Source organism: Psammomys obesus, unplaced genomic scaffold (assembly GCF_907164565.1).
Source record: "Psammomys obesus unplaced genomic scaffold, mPsaObe1.curated_primary_1811, whole genome shotgun sequence".
In the NCBI taxonomy this organism is placed as follows: Eukaryota; Metazoa; Chordata; class Mammalia; order Rodentia; family Muridae; genus Psammomys; species Psammomys obesus.
Window position 1 is genome coordinate 665,226 of NW_026596406.1, and position 26,662 is coordinate 691,887.

General features: G+C 49.6%; 4 protein-coding genes and 1 long non-coding RNA gene across 7 annotated transcripts; 3 read left to right on the top strand and 2 right to left on the bottom strand.

The window, feature by feature from the left end:
* The first annotated feature begins 23 nt into the window (after nt 1–23).
* On the top strand, nt 24–4,766 carry Creb3 (cAMP responsive element binding protein 3). Of its 2 annotated transcripts, XM_055597588.1 has the most exons (10): nt 24–275; nt 357–512; nt 594–759; nt 835–905; nt 1,022–1,111; nt 2,931–3,037; nt 3,132–3,200; nt 3,914–3,998; nt 4,084–4,168; nt 4,248–4,766. In XM_055597588.1, the coding sequence occupies exons 2-10, from the start codon at nt 366–368 to the stop codon at nt 4,571–4,573; spliced, it is 1,146 nt and encodes a 381-aa protein (XP_055453563.1). In that variant the 5' UTR covers nt 24–275; nt 357–365; the 3' UTR covers nt 4,574–4,766. The 2 variants fall into 2 exon arrangements, with proteins under 2 accessions (XP_055453563.1, XP_055453564.1); XM_055597589.1 differs by lacking the exon at nt 1,022–1,111.
* On the bottom strand, nt 3,699–17,399 carry Gba2 (glucosylceramidase beta 2). Its single transcript, XM_055597585.1, has 17 exons — nt 16,745–17,399; nt 11,877–11,968; nt 11,576–11,691; nt 9,028–9,246; nt 8,486–8,725; nt 8,153–8,255; nt 7,848–8,001; nt 7,649–7,774; nt 7,317–7,489; nt 7,023–7,127; nt 6,716–6,823; nt 6,468–6,619; nt 6,243–6,349; nt 5,983–6,125; nt 5,787–5,902; nt 5,510–5,701; nt 3,699–5,242 (listed from the first exon to the last, which is right to left on the bottom strand). Exons 1-17 carry the CDS (start codon nt 17,077–17,079, stop codon nt 4,964–4,966), a joined length of 2,760 nt encoding a protein of 919 aa, XP_055453560.1. The 5' UTR covers nt 17,080–17,399; the 3' UTR covers nt 3,699–4,963.
* Nucleotides 14,287–16,638, top strand: LOC129669391 (uncharacterized). Its single transcript, XR_008719025.1, has 3 exons — nt 14,287–14,342; nt 16,207–16,301; nt 16,586–16,638. It is a non-coding gene; the product is annotated as an uncharacterized LOC129669391 (long non-coding RNA).
* Nucleotides 17,400–17,522: 123 nt separating the features above from the next.
* On the top strand, nt 17,523–26,231 carry Rgp1 (RGP1 homolog, RAB6A GEF complex partner 1). 2 transcript variants are annotated; one of them, XM_055597587.1, is made up of 9 exons: nt 17,523–17,720; nt 18,051–18,185; nt 18,580–18,716; nt 18,922–19,005; nt 19,092–19,241; nt 19,474–19,620; nt 19,821–19,948; nt 20,119–20,308; nt 21,593–26,231. In XM_055597587.1, exons 2-9 carry the CDS (start codon nt 18,070–18,072, stop codon nt 21,814–21,816), a joined length of 1,176 nt encoding a protein of 391 aa, XP_055453562.1. In that variant the 5' UTR covers nt 17,523–17,720; nt 18,051–18,069; the 3' UTR covers nt 21,817–26,231. The 2 variants fall into 2 exon arrangements, with proteins under 2 accessions (XP_055453562.1, XP_055453561.1); XM_055597586.1 differs by having other exon boundaries at nt 17,523–17,708.
* On the bottom strand, nt 22,045–22,939 carry Msmp (microseminoprotein, prostate associated). The gene is made up of 3 exons (XM_055597590.1): nt 22,810–22,939; nt 22,548–22,656; nt 22,045–22,225 (listed from the first exon to the last, which is right to left on the bottom strand). Exons 1-3 carry the CDS (start codon nt 22,937–22,939, stop codon nt 22,045–22,047), a joined length of 420 nt encoding a protein of 139 aa, XP_055453565.1.
* Nucleotides 26,232–26,662: the final 431 nt, after the last annotated feature.

The following is a 26,662-nucleotide window of genomic DNA, read 5'->3' on the forward strand; positions in this document are numbered from 1 at the left end:
TTCCCTTTTAGACTTGAGCTCTTTTTTTCTAGCTCGCGGCGGGGGCGGAGCCCGATCCCGAGAACGCCCGCCCTGGGGTGTGGGAAGCTGTAGGGACGTCCCCACAATTTGCATAGCCCCCGGGACGTGGCGCAGCCCGGGAGCCACTTCCGAGTTGGAGGGAACTGCAAGTCCCAGGACGCCACGGGGCTAAGTGCATCACTTCTGTTCTGTAGAAGCTGGGAGGCGGCTGTGACTCAGAGTGACCGCTAGGCCCCTGGCGGGGAGTGACTAAGGTGAGTAGAGCGGGCTTGAGTAGTAGGGGTCGTGCCTAAGGTTCAGAGATTGGATCTGCGTGGAGGGATTTCTATTTATAGATATCCCAAATGGATCCTGGTGGTCAGGACCTGCTGGCTTTGGATCCTGGTGATCAGGACCTGCTGGGCTTCCTGCTTGAGGAAAGCGGAGATTTGTGGGCTGCGACTGAGCAGGACGTAGAGGCTCCGCTGGACTTGCAGCTGCCGCCTTCCGAGGTAGGTGGGTGGGCGTTTTGAGCTAATGACGTCTGTGATACCTAAGGTACGGAGATAAATCAAGGCCTTTGAATTCGCTAGAACTCCGTGCAAGCACTAAGCGACTGGGAGGTGGAGGATTTACTGAGCTCTCTGCTCAGTCCCTCTGCATCGCCGGATGTTCTCAGCTCTTCCACCTCCTCCAGCTCCTCCGTTCGCCATGATCACAACTACTCCCTCCCACAGAACCATGTCTCCATAGATCTAGGTGAGTGTGAAATGTTAAGTTTTGAGACAGGAGAGAGTTCACAGTCCTAGCTAGGCCTACTTTGGCTTTTTGCAGATACTGGGAGCTTCAAAAAGGACGGGTTCCATGTGACTCCACTGCGTGTAGAGGAAACAGCAGCGGAGCAGGTAGTGGACTTGATTTTTCAGGATTACCTCCTCACCTTGCAGGGGCCGAAATTACCCCGTTCTGCTCTCACAGACCCGTGCAACTCTACTCTCTCCGCCGTTTCCTCCAACCTTAGGAGATTTCTAGGCTGATACTGACAGAGGAAGAGAAGAGGCTCTTGGAGAAGGAGGGGCTTACTCTGCCCTCAACACTTCCTCTCACTAAAGTAAGGTTCCTGTTGGTGGAGCAATAGCTGGAGGGGGATTGTGTGACCTAAGTAGGCAAACTCAGTTTATTTCATATCAATTACGTGAAAAGGACCGAGGTCAGAACCGAGGCAGACCACCTGTTTGCAGGAACCTGAGGCAGGAAGGTAGTAGGCTAGATGCCAGGGTAGGTCCCGATCTTATGGGGCATATATAAATCCTGCTGTTCCTTTCAACATTATCAGTGCGTGGGTTACTAAGAAAAGGCCCTTGCTTTCAGGCCTAATGACCTGGTATTTATCCACGGGACCCTCATGAGGGAAGGAGAAGACCTACTCCTACAAGTTCTCTGAACCCCAAACAAGCACATACCCACATAAAAAAAGATAAAATTTTAAATGTCAGCTAATATTAGTACAGAGCCCTGAAAAGGACTGCAAGTGAAGGGCCTTGACAGATTTGTTATCATGCCACTTCACCTCTTTCTCAATGAGAGGCTGAACCAGTCTAACAAAAACAATTGTCAAAGCTTGGCATAGCGCCTCACACCTTTATTGTCTCAACACTCTGGGAGGGAGAGGCAAGAAAGCCACTTTCCAAGTGCCTTTTTAACATATTCACAGTATCTTTTGCTAAATTACTGGGGGCAGGAGGATCAGAAGTTAAAGGCCAGACATAGCATCATGTTGAGTTCAGGCAGGCCTGGGCTAAGACACTGCCTCCTATCCCTCTACCACCATTACAAGGCGAGTGAACAATGTATTAGTAGGAAAAAAAATGGAATTTGGAAATTATCAATAGTGGTGCTTTCCTTAGGACATTAACTGTCTTGTCATCCTTTACCCTGGCCAGAGCATATTGTAATCCCCCCCACACACACTGAGATTTGAATCTAGCACCTCATGCATGCTTGTCAAGTGCTCCACCACTGAGCTACGTCCTCTAGCCCTTGTTTATTAAGACAGGGTCTTGTAGGCCCAGGATGAGCCGGCCTCAAACTATGTAGTGGGTAAGGAACGCCTTTGAACTCCTGATCCTCCTGCTTCCAATTCCCAAAGACTAGATTACAGGTGTATGACATCATTCCTGGCTAGTGTCCAGGTTTGACAGGTGTTATCAGAGAATATGAGTTACCACCTTTCTTCAGTTTTCTGGAAAAGTTTATGTGCCTTAAAATAAGGATATATTCTATATGGCTCTAGAGAGTCTAGGTAAATCCAATGGCTGGAAATTATAATAAGATTGATGTTGGTTTAGGTTAAGGATGGATGTCAAGTGGTCTTGTATAGGTCAGTCTGGCCTCAAAACTACTCTAGTCAAGGATGGTCTTGAAGTCTTGATGTCTTCCCTCTACCTTCCAAGTGCTGAGATTACAGACATGTACTACCACACCTAGCTTAGGAGGAATTTTTAAAAATTATTTAAATTAGATGCTGGAAAGATGGTTTAGTGGTTTAGGGTACTTTCTGCTGTTCGAGGGGGTCTGGGTTTGAGTCCCAGCAACGACATGGCAGCTTAAAACTGTAACTCCAGTTCCAGGAGCTATGACACCCTCTTCTGGTCTATGTGGTGCCCGGCACACACATTATTCAGAGACATACATACAAGCAAAACACCCATCTACATAAAAATAATAACCAAAAAAATAGTCTGGCTTTGAGTGTTGAACACCTGGTCCTTGGAGACATCCACACAGAAGGTGAATGCCTCTTGATCAAAGACGCTGTGGAGGGTCTTTGGGAAGAAGGCTGAACTCAGCTGCCTTCCAACACACCTATGTAGTGTATATAAGGTACATAATTATATACCCTGGCAGACCTTTTTCCTGTCTTCTCTTAGGTGGAGGAACAAGTTCTCAAACGGGTACGGAGGAAGATTCGAAACAAGAAAGCAGCTCAAGAAAGCCGCAAAAAGAAGAAGGTGTATGTCGGGGGGCTTGAGAGCAGGTAAGGAAGAAAGAACATGGGGAAAAAAGTTGGAAGCCTTAAGTTTTTGAAAGGAGGATATAGGCAATACTTTGATATCTGTGTTATTCTCCAGGGTCTTGAAATACACAGCCCAGAATCAGGAGCTGCAGAACAAAGTGCAACTTCTGGAGGAGCAGAATCTGTAAGCCTCCATTTAGAGCCATCCATTTCCAATGCTTATCTCTCTTCTCACTGTTTCCGCGGGGAGAGCTCCCAAACGCAGAAATCTGGTGGTTGGCCCTTACCACATCTCCAGCTCAGAGTGAGGGGAATACATTTGCAAGTAACTAAGGAGAAACTAAGTACCAAGATAAAGAAAGGGGAAGTAAAAGACTGAATAGAGGTAGTTAACAGGAGTTGCAATTATGGAGATGGGACTGGGTGGGGAAAGCAGTCAGGTGTAGAGAAGACAATATATTTGTGTTTGGCTGGAACTCGTTAGCCACTGGGTTGTTGGCGATTACATACACGGTTCATCCGCTTCAAGACAAAATTTCTCTGTGCAGCCTTGGCTGTCCTGGAGTCACTTTGTAGATCAGGCTGGCCTCCATCTCACAGAGATCTGCCTGCCTCTGCCTCCCAGGGTGCTGGGCTTACAGGTGTGTGCCACTGTGCCTGGCGAGAATTTTTTTGAAAGTTATTTGGTTAAGTCAGGGCAGAGAGTTTTTATTTTTGTTTCCATACGGAACTACAGGTATTTGTGCACAAAGAAGTCATGTGGAGGAAAAATGGCAAGGGAAGTTAAGAGCTGGGATCCACTGTACCAGTGGAGAGGGTGGCTTCAACAGGAGGACTTCATGTGACTTAGGGTGCCAGGTCAGGGCCTGCTCACCGTTGTTTTCTCTCTTCTCTTAGGTCCCTTCTAGGTCAACTGAGGAAACTTCAGGCCATGGTGACTGAGATAGCAAACAAAACTAGCAGTGGCAGCACATGTGTCCTGGTGAGGATGGGACAAGAGATCTTTCCCTTGGCAGAGACAGGACGTGTGACCCAGAGCTCTTCATCTCCTTTTCCCTGTGTTCTAGGTCCTGCTGTTTTCTTTCTGCCTTCTTCTGTTACCTGCTATGTACTCCTCTGACACAAGAGGGAGTGTGCCAGCTGAGTATGTCGGTAAGAGGACACCGTAAGGCATGGGCTGGGGTTGAGGGCATCTTCTGTGTTGTCTCCTGATCAGTCTTTGTCTCTTCAGTGTTGCACCGCCAGCTTCGTGCCCTCCCCAGTGAGGACCAGCAGCAGCAGAAGCTGCCTGCCCTACAGTCAGAGTTACCAAAGGACAGCACAGACCAGTTGCTGGACAGCTCAGAACATATGCTCCTGGCCTCCAACTTTTCCTGCCTACTATATCACATGCCTCAAGCACAGCCGCCCCTGCACTGGCCACTCCTTAATCTTTCCTCAGAGATCCCCTTCTCGAGTCCCAACCTTCCTCTGCAAGCAAATCTTTCAAAAAATGGGGGATGGCTGCCTGCCCACTGCCCTTCTTCTGTTACCTTACAGGGCAGGTATTCAGGTTAGATGTGACCATCTGGAGTATCCTCAGCCTGAGGACTCCTGTCTGTACTCCGATGGATAAGAGTAGGGGAAGAGCTGGCCTCTGTTCCTGTGCCCTGTTAGCATGCCTGGGAACCTGAATGCACCACACTTACTTATTTTTATGGGTCTTTTATTTATACCCATGTTGTCCCATGAAAAGACTTGGAGAAATTTACTGGCCTTGAGTATTTCATCCACAGAAGGAACGGGTAGTGTAAGAAATAAATAAGTAGTTGGTCAGCCCCTTTTTACTGGCACAGTCGGGGAGGAAGAAGGGAGAGGCATGATTGTCCTGTTGGCTCAGGCTGCAGTAGTTGCGGGAGGAAAGGGCAAAGACCAGTGCAGAGGCTGGGCCTCCTTAGTTCAGAGGGCTCACTCTGGATTTAGGCTTGCCAAAGATTTCTTTGGTCCACATTCTGGCTCTGTGCTTAGTTCTGTGCCCTGTGTGACTACTGGCCTGCTGCCCTTTTTATGCTGCTGCTGTTGCAGGGCCAGCTGCATGGCCCAGATGCTCAGGGGCCGCATGTAGGCCAGTGAGCGGAATACTCGCTGCTGGCAGTATGCCTCTGGGGTCTGGAAGGCCAGGCCCAGGCGTTCCCACACGGTGCGGTAACAGCCTTCAGCTGTCCTGAAACCTTCCCAAGTCAGGCCCTGTGGGAAGAGGTAGAATACATTTGTAGTAACTGGCTCTCTTGGGACAATTACTGCTTAGCTGAGTAGGTAAGATGGTAGGCCATTTGCCCTAAAGGCAAGAACCTAAAGGCAAGGTGGAATGCATGCCAGGGAAAAGGGGGCTCTGTGGATGGATAAGTGGCCTTAGGGTATTTTTGGAATAAATTTGGTGGAAATAAATGAATTGAGAGGAAGTTTTCTGGACCACAGTACAAATGATGAAGGATGGGAAAGGGAATATATTACCTCTTGGATCATGGTGGCTGCCAGCGCGTAGACCACACCCACCCAAACTTCATCAGACTGCACACTGGATCTGTCAGGGACCCCATGAGGCTGCATCCCATTCACAGCCCCCATGGCTCCTCCTGCAAAGGCCTGGACATTGAGCTCGAAGATGGTTTGGAGAGCACGGATCACATGTAGGGTAGGAAATACCTAGAGTAGGAAGAGCAGAGACAGTCTCTTATACTTGCTTCCTTCCTCCAGGGAACCCATCTTTCTGGCTTTTGTAGTTTCTCACCTCAGTGTCTCCTTCTCCCAGGCCACAGGCCCTCAGGAACCACTGCCCAGCACACTGGTCAGACATGATGATGCGGGACTGAGGCTGGGAGCTGCTATCATAGTTGTAATAGCGGCCTGGAGGAGAGGAAGGGCAAAGGAAAGCTGTTTGTGTCCCTGTAGTTGGTTTTAAGACAGCCCAGGTTGCTTTTACTCACCATTCCAGAGCAGTCTCTCGTAAGCTTCTTGGCCTCGGCAGAGAATGGAAGAAAACTTATCCTGGATGTCCTGGGCCTCACACACAACAGCCATCTGAACCATCACCGCCACAGCTGCCAGCCACAGCCCTCCACAGTAAGCACTGGTTAGGGACAGGGGCCAGGGTGAGCCTGACAGCCCCAGCCCCTCCCAGGCACGGGCACTACCATTGTTATGTGCCCACTGCCCGCCTCAGACCTGAAAACCCCGACCCCCAAACCTGGGGCCTGTGGTGACCCATCCATCATAGGTCTGGTCTGGGTAGCCGCTATTCTCAATGAGTCCATCTTGGTCCTTATCAAACTTCATTTCAGACTCCATCACTGCCTAGAGAGGGATCGAGACACTGAAGACTTAGGTTCTAAGAAAGGTACTAGCCATCTGAGTTCTCCTAAGACACCAGTCATATCCCTGGCATACTGGAAAATATGTACTCATTGCTCACCAGACACACAGGCCACATGTCCTTCAGGAAGCCTTGATCACCCGTCAGGTAATAGTCCCGATAAACTTGGAGTACAAACTTAAGGTTTAGGTCCTTCCAGTCAGCAGTATCATGAATCAAGTATGCATTGACCCGGAGCCATGGCTCGTCATCTGTTGGAGGGGAGGGGACCTGGCTTATCCTGTGGACAGGATAGAGGGTATAAAAACTGATAGATGGAAGTGGACCTTGGCGTGGTGGAATCTTACCTGGGTCCCCTATATCATGAGGGATAACATTCCTCCTTTTCACAGGTGCCATTACTCCACTCATCAGGTACCGTCGCCGTGTCAGGTCCTCCTTCAAAGTTGCCAGAGCTGGGGGAGCAGAAACCCAAGTATGTGAGGGAAAGCAGGGAATGGGCAGGCCTGGGGTGGGGCACAGTGCTGTGTGTGCAACCTCAGAGAAGAACTAATAAGCAAGATACAGGTATGTTCAGGGGGAAGGGGAATGACATATCATTTGAGGGACAACAAAGGTTCAAGGGTAAAGAAAGCTAAGAGAAGTCACCCTTACCCATATCATATTGTAGACTGAGCTCAAGTTTGGGCCACAGCATGACGAGGGCAAAAGAAGCATAAAAGTGGACATCGTATGTATTGTACATGCGATACTCCTGGCCTGGAGGAATGAGAGAGACGCTGTTGCCAGACCCTAGCTTCCCCTTGGTAGCTCTGCGAAAGTTGGAAGTAGGGCAGAGTCACCGTGTATCCCTTACCCCATCAATACCCTGGAATAGGAAGATCTGTCATCTTGCCTTACGCAGGGTACTGACTAGCCTGACACACCCCACCCACCAGCAGCCCGTACCCTCAAGATAGCCGAATCGCCCATAGTCCTGCAGAATGGGGCAGAGCTGATACATGCTCCCTCCCAGCTCCTCTGGCAGAGAGTCTTCAGGAACTTCCAGCCATACTGTGCCTCCATCAGCCAGGAAGTATAATTCATTGAACAGAGCAGATTTGTACCAGGCAGGCAAGGATCTGGGAAGCCAAGAGGAGGGAAAATGTCTTTATAAGCCTCCCCGGATAGCAAGGATTCTGGAGTTCAAAGGAGTAGGGGCACTGAGTGAATCCCAGCGCAGTCCTACTGAGACAGATCAAGTCCTATTTGTAGAAAGTACAAGAGGACTCTGTTGGCACCTGTCATCCAGTACTGGGCTCTGCCATGCCGAGATTCTGGTCTCCCAGTCTGCATATTGGCACAGTGCATAGTGGCTAAGGGCAGGTGCCACATCACCCTCTGAACCAAAGAACCGTGTATACCGCCTGGATGGAAAGAAAGGTATAAGAACAAGCGCTCTAGGCCAGAGCCCTGGTGCCTTTGGATCCCTGCATTTACCTGTAGTGGACTTGGCCCTTAGCTCCAAACATGATCCTAGGCATATCCCAAGTCAGTGAAAACTCCAAGCAGCAGCGGCCTCGTGGTGGCAGCTTACTGGAAATACAAACAGCCCCAGCAATACCCTCTCCTTTCTGTGTTGGGGTGCTTTGACCTAAGAAGCACACAGGAATCAGCACAGGTACTTCCTTGAGCCCCAAACCTAGGGACTCCTAAATCCTATTCATTATTGCATTTTCTTTCCCTGGTCCTAAGACAGGACACAGCCTTTCTTCCCAACACCTCCCAGTCAAAACCCCTGTCACCAGTGGGAGAGTCCAGCTGTCCATCTTGAAGTAGGTCCTGCCACACCTGCTGCCCAGTGCCGTCAGGGTCAAAGGCTGTGATGTAGGTTACCGTGGTATCTGCCTATTAAGGAGCAAAAAAGTCTGTGGGGGCAAGTACAAGTACAGTCTTCTAACTAGGTCTTCTCCTCCTCTTATCACTGTCACCTCTGAGATCCAGAGAATGCGGGCTGTGATGAGGATGGGACTCGTGAGTTGATGAAATGAAAGACTATGAGAGGCAGAAGTAGGTTCAGGGTCAGGTGTGAGGGCAGGGGTTCACAGGGAGAGGTACAGAGCAGACTATTCCATTACCCTGCATCGTGCAGCCACAGCCATGGTGTAGGGATTTGGAGGGGTTGGATGATGCAGGAGGAGCCCCTGGACAGTCGTCCCATCCTGTTCCAGACAGAAGGGCTCATTCCACAACCCTCCTGGGGCATCATCTTCACCTCCTAGTCCATTCCGCATGGAGAACATGATGGATACATCCAGAGTTTCATCTCCTTCATTTTCTACATCCCACACAAAGATTCCTACAGGGAGGCTGCTGTCCTGGGGATAAAAGATTGGACTCAGTCTCAGTGTATCTATGCTTGGCTCCAGTTCTTAGGACCAGTCATGGGCACTGAGAGCCTTCTCAAATATTCCCCAGTATATTCCCTCTGTTCCTTGCATCTCCCATATTCTCAGGAAAATGGCCTACCAGAAGATCTAGAAGGCTAGGATTAATTGGTCTGGGAAGCCAGTGTGATGTTCATAGCTCCAACCTCTCCCTCTTGTAAGTCATAAAATTTCCAGCAGCAGTAGATCTGGGGGAGGGAAGGTAATGGAGGAAATAGATGAGGAAGCCTCACCTGGTAGTCATGGGGCAAAATAGGTGTGATCTGGCGGCAGGTGAGGGTGACACTCTGGCCAGGAAGCTGATAGACTGTCCAGGCTCGGGGATAGAGGGCATGGTAGAAAGCAAAGTAACCACACAGGCCCCAGTTCCAGCTGTGCAAGACACTTGGACGCTCCAGGGACAGAACTTGCTGATACACAGTCCGCCCATCCCGCCGCAAGCATACTGTAAACTTGAAGAGAGCAGACAGGCAGGAACAAGTAACACACTGGTCCCCTCAACCCAAGGCCTCCTCCCTTTTCAGACCCTGTCATCACCAGCCTTGGGTTGTCTCCCAGGCCTTCCTCCCTGCTCAGTAGGCCACCACCATGTCCATCTGCCTCCCTTTCCAGCTAGCTCCTAGACCTCCTCTCTTCATGCCTGATTTCAGCACCTTAATCAGGCCTATACTATCTGCCTCTTGGTAGCAGGAAAACGATCTAACAAATCAGTATGTGGCTGCTTAGAATGTTTCAGTGACTCCTAGAGCACTCAGGCTGAATTCTAAACTCTAACCTGGCTTTCAAAGCCTCAATAGTCTGGCCTCTGCCTCTTCCTGGGCAGTCTGATCATACAAATACTCTCCAGTCATTAAGCACCTTTATTTCCTCATGACTCTGCCCCATAGTCATCTCCATCTGGTTAGATCCCTAATCTTTCAAGGAGTAAGTCAAATACCTCCTCTTCCTTTTTCCAACAGGGAGCCATTCTGTTTGCCCTCATTCTGTTCCTCTTCATTCTAGTATTTGGTGAATTATGTCACAGTGTTTTTATTTGCTACCCTGTGTCCCCAACTGTCCTATGGCTTTTTCTGAAGGCAGGGGCCATTTCATACTTACTGAGGTGGACCTTACAGAGCTGACATGTGTGCAAAGAACAAGCAAAGTCTCTGCAGTGCTGTCTGGTTCCCTAGTCTAGCAAGGCCCCTCATGGCAGCAGTCTCCATGTTCTCCAGGTCTTATTTCTCCCAGCAAAACTTTAGGCTCAAGAAAGGAGGAATGCTGAGGGTTTAATATCTGTTTTGTTAGTCCAAATATGCTTGGTATTTTCATTGTATATAAGGTTTTTCTTTCTCCTATCTCTTTTGAGATAGGGTCTTGCTCTGTAGCTCAGGTTGGCCTTGAACTGGTGATCCTCCTGCCTCAGTGTTGGGATTACAGATATGGGGCCAGCCATAAAATACTTTTTCATCTTGCTGGTAAAGTATAAATGGTTAACACCACCAGCTCTTTGTCACAGACAGGACTGGCTCTGAGTGGCATCCTTTCTCTACCATGTTGCCTTGAGCCTGTTACCATGCTGGATCCTGCTTCCTCATCTGTAACATAATGATAATGGTACTTTGTAGGATTGTTTTTAATATAAATATCCCCCAAACCTACCACAGTGTATTGACACAGTATGCAGGCAATAATTACTGCAGAGCCACGTTTCCAAAGGAAACGTATTCCTTGGAATACAGAAGAGATGAGTCATGGGCTGGGGGTGGAGCTTGGATATTGGGCACACCCACTAAACCTAAATTGAGAATGATACTGTCATCTCTCCTTTAAAGATAAACTGAAAGCTTGAGGAAAAGGGAACCTGCTAACTCAAAAAGGGAGGTCATTTGAGAACTTTGGTGAAGGGCAGGTCCCATACTGTCAGTTGAGGCCCAGATATGCTATAGAAACAGAAATGAAAACCCTGGGCAGACCACTAGAGAGGCACATTGGCTGAAGGCTTACAAATCTAGGTAAGGAGACTTAGTGCTTCACCACGACTGTTTAGGTTTTATTTCCTCTCTTCTGATCTTTTTAGATAATAAATTGGGCCAGCCAAGATGGCTCAAGCAAGTGAAGGTACTTGCCACTAAGCCTGACAACCTGAGTTTGCTCTCCCAAGTCCACATGGTACAAGTGAGAATCAACTCCTTCCTACAGGCTCTTTTGATCTTCACAGCATGCAGGTGCCTCAGTGAACAGTGCATGTAAGTTAAGCATGGAGGTTTGAAGAGAATTTGTAGGCGCTGGTTCTCGCCTCCCACCCTGTGGCATGGAACACTGGTGGTCAGACCTGTGTGGCTTTACCTACTGGGCCATCTCACCACACCCCCTGACCCCCGTTTTGAGAGACAGGGATGGGTTGCTCAGGCTACTCTCAGCCTCACTATGTAACTAACGCTGGCCTTGAACAACTGGTCCTTTTGCATCTGCCTCCCAAGTACTGAGATTATACGGATGCACTGCCCCACGAAGCTCCCAATGTTCTTTTAGCTAGCTTAAGTGACCCAGGAATTGTCTCCCCTTTGGTGGGTACTGGCTGAGCTACTTCCCAGAAGAGTTTGAGCTAGGCAGGAGACATGTGCAATGAGCATTACTGGGGTTGTTCACTCTTTCAAAGAACATGGGTTCTGTGTCCATCTTAACCTGTTGTCCATCCTAGGACCAGGTGGGCATACAGCATCCTGAAAGCATGTACTGAGCATGTGACTGTCTAACAGTCACTTCTTTGCCTGGCCCCGCCCCCTTCCTGGCTCTTACTTGGTCTGCAATGACTGTCTGGTGCTGGTACATTCCAGGATTAAGCTGCCAACGACAGAATTGGCCTCTCCAGCCCCGGGTGATAGTGCCTCCTCCAATGCCACCCAAGGGACAACCTAGAGAGAAAGTCAGGAAGGTTAATGGAGAATTGGAAAAAGAAAGCAAGGCCACATCTTTGTCTGGGCTCTAAAAACCTAAGGAACAGAGCCATGTGATATGCATAAATTAGAAACCTCTGCCCGACTCTGCAGAAGCACAGAAGTTGACTGTCTCTGAAAAGAGCAGCTGAGCTGAGACTCACCGTAGATCTGTCTCAGGGGTACACAATTGAACATGTCGATGAAAGGGGTCTTCTTTTCCACCTGGGTCTTCCGGTACCACCACTTGAAGTACCTGAGGAGCAAGTGTCAATGTGAGTGTAAGGTAAGTGGGTTTTTCTTATAAGCTGCAGTCATCTCCCTTTACCTTGTCACCCTGCTGTGAGCTCTCGCTAAATGTCACAGGGATGGCAGGCTCCGTGAACATTCCTATAATCTTAGCATTCTGAGGCCTGAGGCAGAAGGAAGTCTGAGGCCAGCATGGGCTATAGGGTAAGACTCTGTCTCAAACAATATCTTTCTCTCCATTATTACCCCAGTTCAAGGTCCCTTATCTTCCTAGTTGCTCAAGTACCATTGTAGCATGCCTTGTTTCTGTACTCTGAGAGAAACTGACGGCTCTAACACCATTACCACTGTTTTAGTCCAAACCTCAGGAGCGTTTTGTCTGTGCTGAAAGGGCCAGTGGCCCTTCCCTGGCTATATCCTCTTCCACATAGCTCCCTAATTTCCAAACAAGCAGAGGCTGCCAAAAGGACTTCCTCCTTTAGAAAAGATTTTATTTATGATTATGAAAGGTAAAAAATAAATAGAGAATGTACCAGGTAGAAGGGAAGCAAATCATCTCAGCTGAAGATAACCGCATTTATATTTTCAGGACCATTTCCTAATTAAGCCTCATCCCCCCTTTAGCATTTAACTCTAAGTTTTCAGAGTTTGCTTTTCCAAAATACCCAATAAATTAACTGGGCATGATGGCTCACACCTGTAAAACCAGCACTTGGGGTTGAGACTAGCCTGGGCTACATAATGAGTTCCAGGACAACCTGGGCATCAGAGTGAGAACCTGTCTCAACAAAGCAAAGTCAGAATACCCACCACAGGACAGCTTCCTGAAAGTCACAGTGTTTTTCTGTTCCTGCTCCTTGCTCCGTTTCCACAGGAAAATGGTCAGGACTGTCACATACAAATAAATGTCTGTACTTTGAAGGGCAGGACATCTGCCTCAGCCTGCCTTCTAATCTTACTCCTACATTCTCATTCAGGAGGGGCCGTGAAGCAAGCCCCGACAGTCTTTCCCGCTTGTACTCTCCTCCTTAACCAACCATTTTATGCCCAACATTCAGTCACATCTACGCAAGTACTAGGTATGTGAGCCCTCAAGCTTTTGTTTCCTCATCTACAAAATGGGAATAACTTCTGCCCTAGCTACCTCACACAATCATGGAAGATCAAATAACCTGACAGATAAGAAAGCCATAAAGTAGAATATCTATGACAGGCATGATTATCGCCTCACACTACCTCAGTTCATAATTAGCCACTGCTTTGTTATTACAGTGTGTTCCTCACATGAGCATGACAAATTTTTAAGTTCCTTGGGTTAAGGGACAATGACCAAGACTAGTTGAATGTTATCATAGCTCTAGATACAGGGCAAAGCCCATAAATATTTGATGAATTTATAAATGAATGGATGTACAAACTACAGACATAGAAAGAGCAATGGAAGACAGACTGGAGCAAGAGTTGGGAGGGGAGCAATATATTTAAAAGAAAGAAAGCAAGTGGGGCGTGGTGGTGTGCGCCTTTGATCCCAGCACTCAGGGAGGCAGTAGCAGGGAGAACTCTGTGAGTTCGAGGTCAGCCTGGTCTACAAAGAAGCCTAGGACAGCTAGGGCTGTTACACAGAGAAACCCTGTCTAGAAAAAAAATAGTGGTTCATTCTGGGGACAGGGTAAAAGGCATGGGAGACAAAGCGACAAAGGTAGTAGTAAGGCTTGAAGGTCCTCTGCCAGTTTAGACAAAATAGGACAGCAATGAGAAACCAGATAGGAATGGAGAAGAACTACAAGATACGAGGCAGGACAAAGAACTATCTGGTAGCAAACATTTATTAAGTGAACTGACTTTGGCTAAAGGAAGAGCAATCAAAATTGAACTCTCACTAAGTTCAGACGCCAGTAACTATTCCACCAGCACTCCTGATCAGGGCGCCCCTCAGTTCAGCTCAATTCAGTATGTCAGGGTCATTCCTGACATACTCAGTTCTTTATAGTATCCATCTCAACTCAAAAATGATCATTCTGAATTCTCACCTCTGCTTTCTACTCATACCATTCTAAAAGCTCTGTGTGGGTGATTCCCACCCTATCCTAGTATGGGAAGCCAAGGTCCAAGGGGCTGAGCAAGAGCTTGAGGTCTCTGTGACTCAGCTCATATTTGGTGGCTAAGTGGCTAGGGTGAATACACACTTGTTCTTGCTCTCTTCCTGACGACCTGCCATCCACTGTGCCTGTCTCAGCACCCTCTGTCCCATTTTGACACAAAGGTTTTGGAGATAGAACTGGACTGAAGAAATATTGCTAATTCTTACGGACAACTTGACCAGATCAAGAATCACCCAAGAGGCAAGCGCTTGGGCTGCCTACGAGGAACGATTATATTCGGTTAGTTGACGTGGGAAGATGCACCTTAACTGCGGGTGACACCATTCCATGGGCTGGAGTCTGAACTGAACGAAAAGGAAGAGAGCGGAGTGCTCCCATTCGTTGCTCACTGCCCCTGCCTGTCATAAACTGTGGCTGCCGCCATTATTTCTTTGCCATGACAGAGTGTGCCCTCAAACTGTGAGCCAAAATAAGCCCTCCTTAAGTTCCTTTTGTCTGATTCTGGTCATGGCAACACGTAACTAACACAGTCAGTTTCATAGAAGATGGGCCACCCACAGGAGCCAAATGTCCAGGCAGCACCAGGCCCTTCTCATTGCCTAGGGCTAGGGTTATGTAAGTAGCCTTCTCACCACAGTCCACACGCACCAACGGGGGCAGGGAAGGGTTCCCTATTTTAGAAGCTGTTGGGGATGAGTTTCCCAACTTTTATGCCTCCCTCCCTAGCAGTGTATTTATATGTGAACTGACTCAGAATGATGCTCTTCTTCATATCCATCTGTTCCTGTTAGTAGGTATGGCTCCTCCTCACTAGTCTTTGAACTCAGAGGGGAGTCCAGAGGGTGAGTAGTGCCAGCTCCGGAGTGTTTGTAAGCTCTGGCACAGGAGGGAAAGCTAAGGCTGGCTCTGCAGACCTTCCTACCAGGGCACTGGGAAGCTCTAGCATGGCTTGCTAGAAGCCATCTTTAGAGATCTAGGGACGTGCTGAATGCATGCTCCCTACTACTGAGCCTTTATCCCCAGTTCTCCCTCACCTGTTACTTGGGATGCTTTCACTGTCATGCCCAGGCTTGCTCTGAACTTTTTTATATTAAATTATATATTTTATATAATTTTATATTAAACATTTTATCAATATATTAAATTAAATATAATTATATATTTTATATAAATTTTATATTAAATTATATTTTATATTATATTACATTTTTATTTTTTATATTAATTACCGTTTTATTCACTTTGTATCCCAGCTGTAGCCCCTTCCCTCCTCCCCTCCCAATCCCACCCTCCCTCATCTCCTGCCATGCCCCTCTCCCAGTCCATTGATAGGGGAGGTCCTTTTCCCCTTTCCTCTGACCCTAGCCTATCAGGTCTTATCAGGACCGGCTGCAGTGTCCTCCTTTGTGGACTGGCAAGGCTGCTCCCCCAATCAGGGAGAGGTGGTCAAAGAGCCAGGCACTGAGTTCATGTCAGAGACAGTCCCTGTTCTCCTTACGAGGGAACCCACTTGGATACTGAGCTGCCATGGGCTACATCTGAGCAGAGGTTCTAAGTCATCTCCATACATGGTCCTTGGTTAGAGTATCAGTCTCAGAAAAGACCCTGTGCCCAGATATTTTGGTTCTGTTGCTCTCCTTGTGGAGTTCCTGTCCCCTCCAGGTCTAACTATCTCCCCCTTCTTTCATAAGATTCCCTGCACTCTACCCAAAGTTTGTTTATGAGTCTCAGTATCTGCTTCGCTACAGTGCTGGGTAGAGCCTTTCAGAAGCCCTCTGAGAAAGGCTCCTGTCCTGTTTCCTGTTTTCTCCTTCTTCCAATGTCCGTCCTGTTTGCCCTTCTGAATGAGGATTGAGCATCTTACCCAGGGTCCTCCTTCTAGATCAGCTTCTTTAGGTGTACAGATTTTAGTATGTTTATCCTGTATTATATGTCTAGTATCCACTTATAAGTGAGTATATACCGTGTGTCTCTCTGTTTCTGGGATATGCTCTGAACTCTTGAAGGCTCAAATTATCTTCCTGTCTCAGCCTCTCAAGCAGGTGGCACTATGGGTATGCACTACTTTGCCTAATTCCAACTTTGCTTTTCTGTATCAGAAGCCATCTGTCACAGAGTAGTGACCTTCTCGCTCTCTCTTCAGGGCTGACAACAGCCAGACTCAACTATTCCAGGAATCAGAGCTTGAGGAAAGGAACAGATGAATGCTGGACCTGAAGGAGTTCATGCTTAAATAAGGTACACAGAATGTTTCAGCTGCTGAGGGGAATGTAGGCTGGAGAACCTCCTCCTTGAAAAATAAAACATTGTATCAAGTAAAACAGAGACTGGACTTCTCCTACCTTGCCACAAAGTATAGCTAATCTCAAAGGGAAGTCTGGGACGGAGGAAGTGCATGGAAGGGGGGCCAAGTAGGAAAGACTGCCTACAGCACTCAATGCTCCTCCTTTTTCCTGCCGAGAAGACAAGATGCTAGGAAAACAGGATCGCCAAATAAGTAAATAAATAAAAATGTTCTTCAGCCTCACCCTCAAGAACTGCGGAACTGAAGAATGCAGGGGATATAACATACTTGACTGGACCCAGGTGGCCAACTGCTGGCCTACCCTTTCCCACCTATGCAGGGAGTCTTGAATGGGAACAAAGGAATCAAGGCATTCTAGGCAACGAAATTGACTCACCTCAAGCCCATACCGAAATGCTTTATCAGGTTGCTTAGAGAGATGTTGTTAGCATTAAAGGGTTTCCTTTTCTCTGCAAACTCGTGAGCCAAGCAGATCCGCCAGCCAAAAGGAGGCACCTGGTAGCCTCTAGCTTTACCCTCATAGGAGGCCATCAGCTGCCCAGAGTCCTCTGAATTGCAGTAGCGTGGCTCATTCTGGGGTCCACTGTCTTCAGGGCTCCCACAGTCTGTAACCCGCACAGCCTCGGGGTCTCCGGTATCTTCAGGACAATAAACTTGGGAATCTCCTTTGGCACAGCCGATTTGCTCGGAGGCTGGTACGCAGGTTACCATGTTCACTGGATCCTGGGTCCTCACGACCTCGGTGGTCTCGGGTGCCTCTGACACGTTTCTGACGTTTTGAAACGCGGGCGCTAGTTGCAGTTAGGTGCGGTCCAGGAGGGCCTGAAAGCCGTGGGAAGTTGGTATCTGGGTTAAGTCAAGAGAGCTCTTGCTGCAGAGGCAGTGGCTACGGCAATATAGTCGCCGCCGCGGGCTCTCCTTGGGTCGCGACTCTAGGCGGGAAGGGTTGGGCCTTGTTGTCATTGGGCCGCGGTGATTAGCTCGCTTGGCCGAAGGCCCACCAGCTCCACGGACGGGGGCGGAGCCGCGGTACCTGCCCGCAAAGCACCGCCCCTGGGACCCGCCCGGGAGCTCGCGGCCACCCTCGGCCCCGCCCCGGGCCGCGGCTCCGGGGGCTCCAGGGTGGGCACCGGGTCCCTCCGGCCGGGGTCCCCAGCGCCCGCGCTCAGGTGCCACCGCTGGGAGGGTGACCCGCAGCCCCGGGACCACCCTAGCCCCTTCCGGTCCGGCCGGAAGGGGCTCCTCAACCCTGCGGTGTGACAAAGGAAGTCCCGCCTCTGTAGCGCCACTGACACCGCGGACGCCACCGAGCTCCGAGCCGGTCTCGGAGGGGCGGCCAGGTGAGGACCTCCGTGAGTAAGAGTCTGCGTCTAGATCCAGAAACGGGATGGGCGACAGTGTCCTGGGCTAGGACATGGAGCCTCAAGGGAAGTGGGGACCGAGACCGGGGCCCGCGGGAGGCGGCGCAGGGGCCCTCATCCCGACTCCAGGCGCAGAGAAGTCTAGGGCTAAAGCGACGCAGGCAGTACCGCCTACCCCATCCACCTGCCAGTGCTTCCCACCCGCACCGAAACTTGAAAAAAACCCATCTTTTGCCCCCTGGGACATAAACCAACCCTAGGTCTTAGACACTCCTTCCTCCCTTCTCCTGTACTGACTTCTGGCACTCTGTTTCCTTCCAGATTTGGTTCTGGAGCTGCCATGATTGAAGTGGTAGCGGAGCTGAGTCGAGGTCCTGTGTTTCTGGCGGGGGAGGCTCTGGAATGTGTGGTGACTGTCACTAATCCCCTGCCTCCGACCGCCACTTCTGCGTCCAGGTGGGGATGCTGGTTCTGAAGGCGGTGCCCCTTCAGGGAGGAAGCCTGGTACCGCTCGTTCTAAATCAGAGCTTTGGTTGTCCTGTAACTACACCACCATCACCACCTCCTCCTTGTTCACTGTGCTCTCATTGTGGTGAAGGGCTTTTAACAAAAGATGTGGACGACAATGACCCCTTACCCTCCTTTGCTCCTCCTCTCTCTAACTCTGCTAACTCCTTTTGAACTCGGCGCAGTTTTCATTGTGTAATGATTTCACTTGGGGGAGGGGGTTCTGGATTCCCTGGTCACTATGACAGTCACCTGACCTTGGTGATCTTGTCAGACAGTATTGTAGGGAGAGCATTTGTGAAGTCAAACAATCTTCTCATTCCTTCTTTTTCCTCTCCCACAGTGAGGCTCTGGCCTGGGCCAGTGCCCAGATCCACTGCCAGTTCCATGCCAGTGAGAGTCGGGTAGCACTGCCACCCCCTGACTCTAGTCAGCCGGATGTCCAGCCTGACAGCCAGACTGTCTTTCTGCCACACCGAGGTTAGAGACAGATTATCTATTTGCGTTGGAGGGAGAGGAAGTCACTGTTCTTGTATGACACGGTCACCAGCACATCAGCGACGTAGGGGAAGGGAACTGTTGATTTGGGGCTATAAGACTGTTCCCATATTGCAACAGGAAGAGTTGGCAGTTCTCAGTAAAGGACAATTAGTCATTTTATTGCAGTCTTTCTTAATTTTCATAGGTGAGAGGGGTCAGTGTATCCTTTCTACTCCACCAAAAATCCTGTTCTGTGACCTGAGGCTAGACCCTGGAGAATCCAAATCATGTGAGTGATTGCCCCCTAACCCCAGATTGCCTGCTAAGTCTCCTGGAGGGAGGATTTGGCTACCCTGACTACTGTTTCTCAACCAGACTCTTACAGTGAAGTGCTGCCCACAGAGGGACCACCTTCCTTCCGGGGTCAGTCCGTCAAGTACGTCTACAAATTGACCATAGGCTGTCAGCGGGTCAACTCACCCATCACTTTACTCCGAGTCCCTTTGAGAGTTCTTGTGCTGACTGGTAAGTTAGTTCCTGGAGGGATGGGTAGCATAGAGGCTTATGAAGCATGGTCTCAGAGGACCTGCAGAGACTCCTGGTTTGAGGGATGGTGCTGGGGATGAAGGGTGGAGAGTAGGTTGAGATGTAGACCTCAGGCATGGTTCCCTTCAGCCTTCGCAGGTCAGAGTCTAAAACTAGCTGTCTGTTTACATGTCTGATGCCTCCCAGCATTACCTCTGTTCATTCATTGTAGGTCTTCAAGATGTCCACTTCCCCCAGGATGAGGCTGTGGCTCCATCTAGTCCCTTCTTGGAGGAGGATGAAAGTGGGAAGAAGGATTCGTGGCTAGCTGAGCTAGCTGGGGAGCGCCTCATGGCTGCCACATCCTGCCGCAGCCTCCGTAAGAATCCTCTCAGAATTGCCCTGCTCCAACCTTTCCCTCAGTGTACTCCTATCCAAGAAACCCCCTGTCTACCACATCTCTTCATGGGTCCACTAGTGTCTTGTCCCCATTATGAAGAACCCCATGTTTTGGCCTCTGAGACTCAGTCCTAGATATTCCCCAGTATAAACAGTATCCTTTGGTATCATTCTTCCCAGATCTATACAATATCAGTGATGGCCGAGGGAAAGTTGGGACATTTGGTATCTTCAAATCTGTGTACAGACTCGGCGAGGACGTGGTGGGGACCTTAAACTTAGGGGAAGGAACGGTAGCTTGTTTACAGGTGAGAAAGCAGCTTTTATTGTGCTCAGTCTGAAGGGCCAGGGTGGAAAAGGGACCTGCATGAAGAGGGGTGTCTTGTAGATGTGGAAGTTGGGGGCTTCAGGGCTACCTCTAACCTACCGTTGGTATTTCCAAATGCCTGCTGGTATACATCTCTCTCCTTACTCCCAGTTTTCAGTAAGCTTGCAAACTGAAGAGCGAGTGCAGCCTGAGTACCAGCGACGCCGAGGGACAGGAGTTGCCCCTTCAGTGTCCCATGTGACTCATGCCCGGCACCAGGAGTCCTGCCTACATACAACTAGAACCAGCTTCTCCCTTCCCATCCCTCTCTGCTCTACCCCTGGCTTCTGCACTGCCATTGGTGAGAACCTGACCCTGTTGGCGGCCGGGCTTAGGTAGAGCGCCGTGGGCCCTGACCCCTAAAGCCCTCCCAGGCATGCACACCCACGTGCAACCCAACCCACTACACTTTCTTACATTTTCCACTTCACCACTTTTGTTCAGATGTGTTGACCCCTAAACTCTTACCAGCTCTAAAGAGTACTGTTCCTGACCCTCTGACAAGGCACTGGCCTCTGGTTCCTTAGCGCATTTACTTCAGGCCACCCGCCCTTGACGTCCTGATCTTGGGTTACTAGAAACTTGATATTGCTGTCCTTAATGGCATCTCTGGCTAACATGTTCACGCCAGATTCCTTAAAAACAAAGTGTTTGAGCAAAGCTTTCTGCCCTGTGCCTTTTCCTCTTTATGGATACAATCTGTTTTTTTTTTTTTTTTTTTTCTTTAAAAAAATTTTTTTGTGTGTTTTTGTTTTGGGTTTTTTCGTTTGTTTTGTTTTGTAAAGATAGGATCGCTCTCTCTCTCACTGTGTGTCTTAGACTGGCCTGGAGGACACTATGTAGATCAGGCTGTCTCAAACTCAGACTGCCTCCACCTGCCCTGCCTCATCTTCCTGAATGCTGGAATCAAAGGCACGAGCCGTCACACCTGGCAGAGAATGTTAACTGACCTAACTGTGTTATTTTGTGTGTAGATCAGGGCATTCACATGTGTGTGTTTAGATCAGGTGACAACTTTCTAGAGTTGGCTCTTTCCATATGGGTCCTGTGGCTCAGTTTCACGTCATCAGGCTTGGTGGCAAGTCCCCTTAACCTGTGAGCCATCTTGATGGCTCTGAGCTTTTCAGTTTACTAGACAGAGTTTGTCACCGGCTTTTACTACCTACCATTTGCTTGCTTTGTGTTTGGTTGGTTTTTTAATATTAGGGTATTAGGGTCTCATGAAGTCCTCCAGCTGGCATCAACCTGATCTTGAATTGGTGGTCCTCCTGCTTCGCCGAGTCCTGGGACAGGCCTGTGCTACCACTCCTGGCCTTCTGCTTGTTCTTAGAGCAGTGGTTCTCAACCTTCCTAATGCTGCGACTCTAACCCAGTTCCTCATGTTGTGGTGATCCCAACCATAAAATCAATTTTGTTGCTACGTCATAACTGTGATTTTGCTACTGTTACAAATCACAGTGTAAACATCTGTGTTTTCCCATGGTCTTAGGCCACCCTGTGAAAGGGTCCTTTGACCTCCCAGGAGTTGAAACCCACAGGTTGAGAACCGATGTTTTAGTCTCTATGTCTTTCTTTTCTTTTGCAGTGTCCTTGAAGTGGCGATTGCATTTTGAATTTGTAACATCCCGAGAACCAGGATTGGTCCTTCTGCCCCCACTGGAAGAGCCTGAGCCTTCGACCTGGACAGGGCCTGAGCAGGTGCCTGTAGACACCTTCAGCTGGGACCTCCCCATCAAAGTGCTTCCTACAAGCCCCACCCTGGTCTCATACGCTGCTCCAGGTCCCAGCACCAGCAGCATAACTATCTGAAACTGCCTCACATGCCCGCTGTGGCACTGGTTTTTTTCAAGATACCGAGAACTCAACAGCTGGACTCCAGTGGGTCCCGCTTTTCCCACCTGGGGTTCAGTAACACAGGCAATGAGAAACAGGCTTTCAGCTGTAGTATTAATTTATTTATTTGGAGTAAATTGGCAGCTGCTAGTGGTTTCCCTGGAAGTGGCAGCAGCAGTGAGCAGCCAGCATTTGGGCGATTCTTTAGCTGGAGTGGGGAGCAGGAGCCCCAGGAACAGAGGTGTGAGCTGAGCCCCATTCTAAGTTGGGTCCTCCGCCTTTGCAGGGCAGCCGAGGGTCAGATTTTTGCACCAGGGAAAATTGACAGGTTCCTGCCTCCTGGCGTACTTCACAGCCAGCAGGGAAGTCAATGGGATGCTGAGACCTAGAGAACCAAAGATTGGGAGAGTCAGTGCAGTGAAAAGTCACCTCTACAGCCTGCCCTCCCACCTCAGACCAGCCCCCCATCCTCCTCTAGTGTGCCCCGGCACTGTAACAGCGCTCTATTCCCACAGAAGGACTTCTTAGTGTTCTAAGCAGGAGCACTTCTCTCCAGATCTACCTCGACTCCCCTCTCATTGGTGCCTTCACATCTGCAGTCTCCCCATACTCTTCTGTTTATTCTTGCCTCACAGAAATCTAGTTACTCTCTGGCCATCCCCCAGTCACATCACAGGCATTCCCCCTGGCCACTCATGGCCACTCACGTGTCACAGCAGCCCACACCAACAGGATGCAGACAGGTACAATGGAAACAGTCCTTGCGGAGCCAAGATTCACCCAGAGTGAAATAGTTCCCTTCATAGTGGCAGGGGGCTGGGGAAGAATGAGAATGGTCTGGGTGGGAGAGAATCTGCATCACACCTCCACACAGCCCTTCCTTTTCCACGGGTGGATCCACTGAGTACAGGGTCCCACCTCTGCCTTCACTACTGCCCTCCTCCTCCCCCAAGCATCAGTCCTCCTTACCTTGAGCTTGGAAGTAACACTTGCCGTTAACTCCTGGGTGCTGGAGGAGCAGAGACACAACCAAGCACATGATCTTCCAGCCTCCCAGGGTTCCCTTGCTTTGTCCGGCCCAGAGCATCCTTAGAGCCATTCCTGCAGTTCAGCTTTCTCAGACCCTTCTTGGCTTTTGTTCAGATTCCTCTGGTCTTATCCCTTTGCTTTTCTTGCCTTGCTCCTGACTCTTGGGTTTCTCTCTCTTTGGGCTCTGGTCTCATACCATGGCAGTGCCCTCTCCTCTTACAGGCTGGGCATGTTTATAAAGTGAGGACCCTGGCCCCCTGCTGAGTAGAGCTGGACAGGCTGTAACTCTGTTTCCTGAGGTGAGGGCACGAAAACAAGAGGTCCAGCTTTTAACAAGCTGTGAGAGCTGATTCATGCCCCCACACAGCCAGGAGGGGGAGGTGGCCATGGAAGGGGCACTGGACTGGGCACTTCCCCAGCCAGGAGGGGAGGGTTTAAGGCCCCAGGTGGTCCCCAGATCTTGACCTGCAGAGAGGAAGCGTTCCATCAACCCTCCCTCCACCAGCAGTGTGTGTGCTGGGATCCCTGCCTGGACCGGAGGGAGGCATTTCCTGGGGATGGATAATCTTGTGCCCCAGCCAAACCAAGTTGCTGCAGAAGGGCGCAACTGCCAGAGACTCCAGGAGGGCAGGCATCTGGAGTGGAGAGTGTGCTGCCTTCAGAGGCCAGGGCAGGGTTTCCCTGATGTGTCTGGAAAATGGCTGCCCTCAGCATTGTGAGGAAAGGGGTTCATCCATAGGCAATGCAAAGATAAACTTTCTACTGTTTTGTTGTTTTGTTTCCTCGCAAATGGACATCAGATGTAAGATTGTCCCTGGCAATGTTTCTGGCTCTCTCTCAAAGAGAAGTATCTCCTCCAAGTATCCTAACAAGCCAACCCACTTTCACAGAGGTGCCCCCTCTTTCCTCATGATGGAACAAGGCCTCACGGACTTCAGTCCTGTAAAGTGTGTTTCTGCAGGCTTGGGAAGTTGGCTGGGATCAGACCATGCCTGTACTCACGGGCCCTCTGACCCTGCGCAAGTCACTTCACCTCTGTCGTCTGGTCTCCTCATCTGTAAATACAGTAGAAGTGCTAGCTCATGGGCTTGTCACGAGCCAGCACACGGGGTGTTCTAAGCGCCATCTTTGACCCTTGGCCCTGAGAAAATAGCCATGGATTGAGGCTAAAGCTCAAAATGCTGATGACGGCTGTTGTGCACAGCCGAGGGCTTCTGTTGTGGATTGCACTCTCCAGGCCAACCGCTGTCTTCCACATGCATTCTCCAAGGTAGCCTATTGCCTCCTTCAAGAACAGATGTGGCCCTGGGAATGTTTGGTTTCGGTCCTTGACATCTGAAATTCTTCAGACCTGCTTTGAAAGGTGAAGTTGCTGCTAAAGCTGCTTTTCTCACCTCAGTACCTTGGGAAGAGGGATTGTGTCTTATTTTCGGCTAACTTTAGGACTCTGTTTCTTCTTGTTTGGCTCCTGACCTCCCTACCCCCACCCCCATCTTCTTATGTAGGTTCCAAGTCTCCTTTGTGACCACTTGTAATAATAGTTTAGCTGTCATTAAAGGCCTTGGTCAAACTGGAGTTTTCTTTCCCACATTTCAAAGGCCCAACTGCTGTTCCAACTCTTCCTCTTCTGCTTGTAGGTCATTGCTCTGGTTTTCATTCAAGTCTGTAGCCCCATTCACGTCACTGCACTCTCCATCCCTAGCGCAGTGGATATAGCGGGCTTCTGGCAGGCTTTTTCAGAAGCCACCCTGCCTGTCACCTCTTCATCCAGCAGCCATGGCAGCACACTTCTCGCCTCGTAGCTATCTTCCTCCAAGATAGCTTTTGCCTTGGCTGGGGATGTAGTTCAGTGGTGGAGTGCTTGCCTGCCATCTCAATGTTCTGGTCGCCATTCCAAAATTGAGTGAAAGAAAACGAGATTTCCTTGCAGAGGGTGTCAAGAAAGAACAAAGGAGAGCCTATCAGAGGACACCCAGGTAGGCTCCTGTGTTGGGGCAAGACCTTGACCCCTTGCTGTCTTGACTGCAGAAGGGATTAAAAGAGATCAAGAAGTCTGGTCAGTAGTTAACGTCTGGAACCTACCTGAAGGCTGAGCATAGACTATTTTCTGCAGTAACTAGAGACAATGCAGATGGGTAGCTGCAGATCATGGAGGCAGTGGAGGTACTGGAAATGTGACCTGGTGGGCATTGGTGCTTGAGCCAAGCCGAACTGCAAGATGAGGCTTAGCTTCCTGGAATGCCGAAGCAGGCATGTGGCTGTGGGACCTTCAGGAAAGAGGCTGGGCTGAACAGGATTTCTGTCTGAGGTTGCATGGCCGTGTGGAGCTGGCTAACGGCCAGGGCATTGGTGTGGATGTGTCGGACGATCAGTGGTTAGAGCCCAACTCACTGAGTCCCGGGAGATCAGCCTTTGGGGCAAGGGGCGGGGCGGAGGTGGGGTGGGGGTTGGCACCAGCTGCTATGCAGGGACAAGGAAAACATCCGCTGGAGGTGGTCCAGAATGTGGTCCGGCAGCGGTGCAGGGCAGGGGTGCAGGGTTAGGAAGTGAGCGCTTTCCGGGCTGAGTCACCCCAACCCTGACCCACTTTGCCCAGATGGGATGGAGCATGGCTTTGGAGACCATACCATGACTCTAGAAGATTTGGGGACTGGAGCCTGGGGTGGGGGTGAGAGGGTCTTGAAAAAGCCCAGCGGAATCATGGGAGGGGCTATCCAGCTGTCACCACAGTGCAAAATGCAAGAGCTCCTAAATTCATAGCTTGTGGCTGAATATAAGCAGTGAGGCAGGGTAGAGCTGGGAAACGTGAGGGGAAGGGCACGGGAAAGGCCTACAAAGTCTTCCTAGAGAGGAAGGTCAAGGAAAACTGGGAGGAGGTGGTGATGCTCAGGCTGTTTGGTTAGGCTTCTGAGAACAAGGTGACCAAGTGTGCCAGCAGGTCGCACAGTGGGACAGTCCAGTGAGGCCTGTAGGAAGGAAGGCTCCAGGGAGTACTCAGGGTTAGAGTATTTGGATCTCTGCAGTGAACAGTTCTTGGTTCTAAAGAGGCTTTCTGTGCAGGAGAAACTACATTGGGATTGCTTAGGTGGACTCTATCCATGCTGGGCTGTGACAGCCAAGGTAAAGGATAATGTAAAACATGGAATTCTCTGTCTACTGTAGTCAACAGCTGTGCCCTCCAGAGTCTCAGAGTAAGGCCGATGGGATTGTTTCCTTGTAACCAGCCAGCACTGACAAGGCAGGAAGGTTGCTACAAGGATGAGGAGGCCAGCTTGGGCTACAGAGTGAGACTTTTTTTTTTTTTTTTTAAACATTTTGCTCTTACTAAATCTTAAAATCTTGAATAAAAGTTGAAAAATCAATGTTAAGTGTTTGATTTAAAACCCAAACTTAGGTTATTAAGATTAGTTTCATGGGGCTGGAGAGGTGGCTTAGGTTTTAAGAGCACTTACACTTGCAGAAGACCTGGGTTTGACTCCCAGCACCCACATGTTTGCTCATAACCATTCATAATTCCAGTACCAGGACCTCTGACACCCTTTTTCTGATTTTGGCATCCAGCATGCACCTGGGGCACATTGATACATGGATGTAAAACACTCATACACATTAAGACATTTTAAAAGATTAGTTATGTGGCCAATCATAGTGGCTCATGCCCGTAACCTCAGCACATGGGCCGGGGAGGCTGAGCAGTCTGAGAGGGGGATTGGCTCCATGGTGCTGAGTGCCCTCCTCTGCTGACTTGAGCCTCTGGGGCTTTGGAGGGCTCTGGTGTGCCAGCTTTGCTTCT

What these genes read in the sequence shown, in the direction of transcription:
- Creb3 (XM_055597588.1), top strand. Translation starts at nt 366, where the DNA reads ATGGATCCTGGTGGTCAGGACCTGCTGGCTTTGGATCCTGGTGATCAG. An exon ending in GTGGCAGCACATGTGTCCTG is followed by an intron (nt 3,999 to 4,083) that starts GTGAGGATGGGA and finishes CCTGTGTTCTAG; the next exon opens with GTCCTGCTGTTTTCTTTCTG. An exon ending in TGTGCCAGCTGAGTATGTCG is followed by an intron (nt 4,169 to 4,247) that starts GTAAGAGGACAC and finishes TTGTCTCTTCAG; the next exon opens with TGTTGCACCGCCAGCTTCGT.
- Gba2 (XM_055597585.1), bottom strand. Translation starts at nt 17,079, where the DNA reads ATGGTAACCTGCGTACCAGCCTCCGAGCAAATCGGCTGTGCCAAAGGA. An exon ending in TTTTGCCCCATGACTACCAG is followed by an intron (nt 8,726 to 9,027) that starts GTGAGGCTTCCT and finishes TTTTATCCCCAG; the next exon opens with GACAGCAGCCTCCCTGTAGG. An exon ending in CGAGAGACTGCTCTGGAATG is followed by an intron (nt 5,903 to 5,982) that starts GTGAGTAAAAGC and finishes CCTCTCCTCCAG; the next exon opens with GCCGCTATTACAACTATGAT.
- Rgp1 (XM_055597587.1), top strand. Translation starts at nt 18,070, where the DNA reads ATGATTGAAGTGGTAGCGGAGCTGAGTCGAGGTCCTGTGTTTCTGGCG. An exon ending in GAACGGTAGCTTGTTTACAG is followed by an intron (nt 19,949 to 20,118) that starts GTGAGAAAGCAG and finishes CCTTACTCCCAG; the next exon opens with TTTTCAGTAAGCTTGCAAAC. An exon ending in TGGCTTCTGCACTGCCATTG is followed by an intron (nt 20,309 to 21,592) that starts GTGAGAACCTGA and finishes TTTCTTTTGCAG; the next exon opens with TGTCCTTGAAGTGGCGATTG.
- Msmp (XM_055597590.1), bottom strand. Translation starts at nt 22,939, where the DNA reads ATGGCTCTAAGGATGCTCTGGGCCGGACAAAGCAAGGGAACCCTGGGA. An exon ending in GTGTTACTTCCAAGCTCAAG is followed by an intron (nt 22,657 to 22,809) that starts GTAAGGAGGACT and finishes ATTCTTCCCCAG; the next exon opens with CCCCCTGCCACTATGAAGGG. An exon ending in GGTGTGGGCTGCTGTGACAC is followed by an intron (nt 22,226 to 22,547) that starts GTGAGTGGCCAT and finishes TTGGTTCTCTAG; the next exon opens with GTCTCAGCATCCCATTGACT.